At 33.0% G+C, this 5000-nt stretch overlaps 1 protein-coding gene across 1 annotated transcript in view; it reads left to right on the top strand.

Moving 5' to 3' along the window:
* The window catches only part of EMWEY_00049280 (chromodomain helicase DNA binding protein, putative), a gene marked incomplete at both ends in the record, with an annotated part of 8673 nt that extends 3850 nt beyond the window's left edge, over nt 1–4823 (top strand). The window contains 6 exons of the mRNA XM_013479471.1: nt 1–12; nt 1138–1287; nt 1728–1888; nt 2102–3428; nt 3718–4268; nt 4695–4823. The exon at nt 1–12 is cut by the window's left edge and continues 683 nt beyond it. Of these exons, the coding sequence (XP_013334925.1) occupies nt 1–12; nt 1138–1287; nt 1728–1888; nt 2102–3428; nt 3718–4268; nt 4695–4823 (2330 nt within the window). The remainder of the gene's footprint in view (nt 13–1137; nt 1288–1727; nt 1889–2101; nt 3429–3717; nt 4269–4694) is intronic.
* Nucleotides 4824–5000: the final 177 nt, after the last annotated feature.

Raw genomic sequence — 5000 nt, 5'->3', positions numbered from 1 at the left:
AGATGGGTCTAGGTAAGACAATACAAACAATAGGAGTAATAGGTCATTTATTATATATAGATAAAGTATTATATCCTATATTAATAATAGTACCTCAATCTACATTAGATAATTGGATAAAAGAATTAAATAAATGGTTACCTAATATAAATGTGGTGTATATACACGGCAACGCTATAGGAAGGAACGTAATAAGAACCTATGAGTTAATAAGACTACATAGTAAATACCATGTATATTTATATGATGTATGTATATGTACACCTAGTATACTTAATAGTACTATTGATGTAGATTATCTAAGAAAAGTTACTTGGTCTCTTCTTGTTGTTGATGAGGCACATCAGCTAAAGAATATAAATAGCAAAAGGAATTATTTTTTATCCTTATTTACTACTAAACATAAGTTATTCTTATCTGGTACTCCCCTACATAATAATCTTTATGAACTATGGACACTATTACATCTATTAAATCCTAATATATTTATTAATTATAATGAATTTTATAAGAAATATTATTTAATAGAAAAGAATAATGAATTAGGGGAACAAAAAAGAATACAATTATATAATCTACAAGAAGAATTAAATAATTATATACTAAGAAGAGTAAAAAAAGACGTAGAAAAAAGTATGCCTAATAAGATAGAAAGTATATTAAGGGTAGAGATGTCACCATTACAATTATATTTTTATAGATTAATATTAACAAAAAACTTTGATTATTTAATTAAAAAAGGTAATAGTAATAAACATAATCTACAAAATATATGTATGCAATTAAAAAAAGTATGTAATCATCCTTTTCTTTGTCAATCTCCTACTAATACACAACAATGGTCCAAGTTATTGATTGATGGATCTGCTAAGTTAATTCTTCTTGATAAATTACTCAAAAGATTAAAGGAAAAAGGGCATAGGGTACTTATCTTCTCACAAATGGTTAAGATGCTCAATCTATTAGCTGAATTCCTTAAATTAAGGGGATATAAACATCAGGTAAGCAGGCAGGAGAAAAGGAGAAGAAAAGGAGAAGAGAAGAAGAAGAGAAGAAGAGGAAAGGAGGAAATGTACGTATATATATATTCATCTTATTTATTTATTTGTTTGTTTTGTTTGCTTTTATAGAGATTAGATGGTACTATGCCTAAAGAAGTAAGAAGAAAAGCCATGGAACAATTCAATTCACGAACAAGTAATGATTTCTGCTTCTTATTATCTACTAAGGCAGGAGGATTAGGTATTAATCTTACCTCTGCAGATACCGTCATTATATTCGATTCAGGTATACTTTATACTCATTTATTTATTTATTCTTATTATTTTATAAATTATATTTATATATATTCATCTAATTATTCCTTACAGCAAATTTGCAGCTCCCTATACACCCCAATCATGTTGTTGTTGTTGTTGTTGTTGTTGTTGTTGTTGTTGAATTATTCATCTTTTTCCTTTTTTCCTTTATTGTTTTTGTTCTAGTTATTGTTTATTATCTTGTTGTTTATACTTTATTTCTTCTTTTTATTTCTCTCTATTTATTCTTAAATGTATTTATATCTTGTTGTTGTTTGTTGTTGTGTATATGTATACATATATATATTCATATTTGTTGTTTATGATTTCTTGATGTATTTTTGTTGTTTTTTCTCTAATTAAAGATAAAATAAATAAATATATATAAATAAATATAAATAAATAAATATAAATATGTATTTTATACAGATTGGAACCCACAAAATGACTTACAAGCAGAGGCAAGAGCCCATAGAATAGGACAAAAGAAAACTGTACAAATCTATCGTCTTGTAACAAAAGATTCTATTGAACAAACTATACTAGAAAGAGCAAAAGCTAAAATGGTATTAGATACTCTTGTTGTACAAGTAAGTTATTTATTCTCCTTTTGCTGCTGCTGTTCTTTTTGCTGTTCTTTTTGCTGTTCTTTTTGCTGTTTTTTTTTTGCTGTTTTTTTTGTATGAATAAGACACACATTTAAATAATTCTTTTTTCTTTCTTTCTTTCTTTCTGCATAAATAAATAAATAAATAATATATATATTTATATATATGTATATGTATATATATGTATGTATATAGGGATTAAATAAGAGAGGAGTAGAATGGGGAAATGGTGGTAGTTTATCTGGTGGTGGGGTTGGTGGTGTTTCTTTTTCTCGTGAAGATTTGAGCAAAATATTAAAATTTGGTGCAACAAAGTTATGGAGCCAGAGTAGGCCTAAAGGGTGTGAGCTAGACAGCAGCAGCAGCAGCAGCAGCAGCAGCAGCAGTAGTAGCAGCAGTGGTGATGGTGGTGGTGATGGTACAGGTAGTGGTGATGGTACAACAACAGGAGAAGGATATAATGAGTTTGCTGCAGCAGCAGCAGATATTACAGATCCTGATGGTAATACTATGAATACAACTAATAATATTGCTGGAGGTATAGGAGGTATATTAGCAGGAGTAGGAGGTATAGATGGATCATTAGGAGTAGTAGGAGGAGGAGGAGGAGGAGGAGGAGCAACAACAGGAGGAGGAGGATCATCATCATCAGGAGGAGGTGCAACAGCAACAGCAACAGCAACAGCAACAGCAACAGCAACAGCAACAGCAACAGCAGGAGCATCAGGAGCATCAGGAACAGCAGCAACAGCAGCAGCAGCAGCAGCAGAAGAAGAAGAAGATGATGCAGAATTTTGGCGACAATGTATACCTAGTCATGAAAGATTAAGGTATAAAAGACAAAAAGAAGATCAATTAATTATTCATGGTAAAAGAAAGACAAGAAATGCATTATTTGCATGGGGTATAAGTAGCAGCAGCAGAGGAGAGGATAGTTCAGATACTGCTGCTGCTGCTGCTGCTGCTGCTGCTGCTGCTGCAGGTAGTAGCAGTAATAGCAGCAATTATGGTTATACAAATAGTGCTATAGGAGAAGATAATGATAATAATATAGATATAAATACATCTTCTTCTGCTGCTGCAGCAGGATCAGCAGCAGCAGGAGGAGGAGCAGCAGCAGGAGGAGGGAAAGGAAGAAGAGGAAGAAGACCAAGAATACTTAATCCTACACAATTAACATCCAAGGAATATCATCGTTTATATAGGGCATTATTAAGGTATGGATGTATAAGAAGAAGAATTCATGATATTATTCATGATGCTAAGCTGCAGAGGGTATCTGCTGCTGTTGTTGCTGCTGCTGCACAACAAATTGTTGCTGCATGCAAAGAAAGACTTAATCAACCTCCTGCTAAACCTGCTGCTGCACCTAATACTGCAGCAACAGCAGCAACTGCAGCAGGTGCAGCAGGTGCAGCAGCAACAGGTATTAAGAAACATAAAAGTAATAAAGATGATGATGAGGAAGAAGAAGAAATTGATCAATTAACAAGACCTAAAGAAGAAGAAGACCCTAAGGAAGGTATTTATTTATTTATTTATTTTATTTATTTATTTTATTTATTTATTTATTTATTTATTTTATTTGTATAAATAATTAGCTAGCTAGCTAGCTAGTTACGTAGCTAGTTGTGGTGTATGATGAGTTATGGTTAGTTGTTAACATTTCTACACTTCTCTCGTCAACCTCTCTCTTGCTGCTGCTGCTGCTGCTATAACTACTGCTCTTGCTGCTGTTGCTGCTGCTGCTGCTGCTGCTGCTGCTATAACTACTGCTCTTGCTGCTGATGCTGCTGCTGCTGCTGCTGCAGGTCGTTCGTACTTTACACAGATAGGAGACACAAGAGTAAATGCATGGGATCTAATAGAGAGGCTGCAGCTGCTGCAGTTGCTGCATGATGTATTTGAGCAGCAGCACCCTCATTGTGCTGCACCATGGCAGCTACCTACAGGTCCTCTCTCTCCTGAATTCACTGGCATGCAGCAGCAGCAAGTGCAGCAGCAGCAAGAGGGGCAACAGCAAGAAATAGCAGGAGAAGGAGGTGATATGACTGGTGCTGCAGCAGCAACAGGATTAGAACAAACTACTGGTGATGCAGCAGCAGCAGCAGCAGGTGATGCTGCTGCTGCTGCTGCTCCTTCTGCTATGTCTTGTGATGGTCCCGCTGAGACTGTTGATCCTGCTGCTGCTGCTGCTGCACTGCAGCAGCAATCTGCTGAAGGAGAGCAACAACAGCAGCAACAGCAAGAGGGAGAAGGACAGGATCAGCAGCAGATACCTGGCAGCAGCAGCAGCAGCAGCACTGCAGCAACAGGCTTCCCTCCTCCAACAGAACCAGGAGCACCTCCAATGTTTTTAACGGTTAGTTATTTTATTTATTTATTTATTTATTTATTTATTTATTTATTTATTTATTTATTAGCTAATAATAATTAATAATTAACTAATATATAATAATAAATACACATATATACATATATATAGATATGTATATACCTTAGGGTGTTAATAAATAATTAATAAATAATAAATAATTAATTAACAATAAATAAATGTACATTTATACGTATATACATATATTTATATATTTATATATTTATATTTATCTGCATACGTGTATATAAATAAATAAATAAATAAATAAATAAATAAAATAAATAAAATAAATAAATATATACCTCTAAATAGACCTCTAGATGCGGAATAAGGATCTAAATACAAATAAATAAATAAATAAATAAATAAATAAATAAATAAATAAATATTTATATATATATATGTATACAGCTACGGCTCCCTGAGGGTGTACTATGCCGTCTTAAGCCATGGAGTGCTCGTGATGTCCAACGATGGACAAATAGAGAGGATGAGGCCCTTCTTATAGGGGCATATAAGTATGGATTTGGTGCCTGGGCGGTTAGTCTCTTTTTTTATACTTTTTATTCCCTTTTTTTATATACTTTTATCTACATTTATTATTTTATTCTTCTTTTTATTTATTTTATTGCTTTTTTCCTGTTTTTTTTTCTTCTTTCTTTTTTTTTTATGACCTTTTCCTCCCTATTTGTGTATATATATATATATATATGGATT

The sequence above is a fragment of the Eimeria maxima genome, genomic scaffold (genome assembly GCF_000499605.1).
Source record: "Eimeria maxima Weybridge genomic scaffold, Emw_scaff1160, whole genome shotgun sequence".
NCBI lineage: Eukaryota > Apicomplexa > Conoidasida > Eucoccidiorida > Eimeriidae > Eimeria > Eimeria maxima.
Note: the sequence above shows the minus strand (reverse complement) of the source record. Positions and strands in the feature narration are given on the sequence as shown.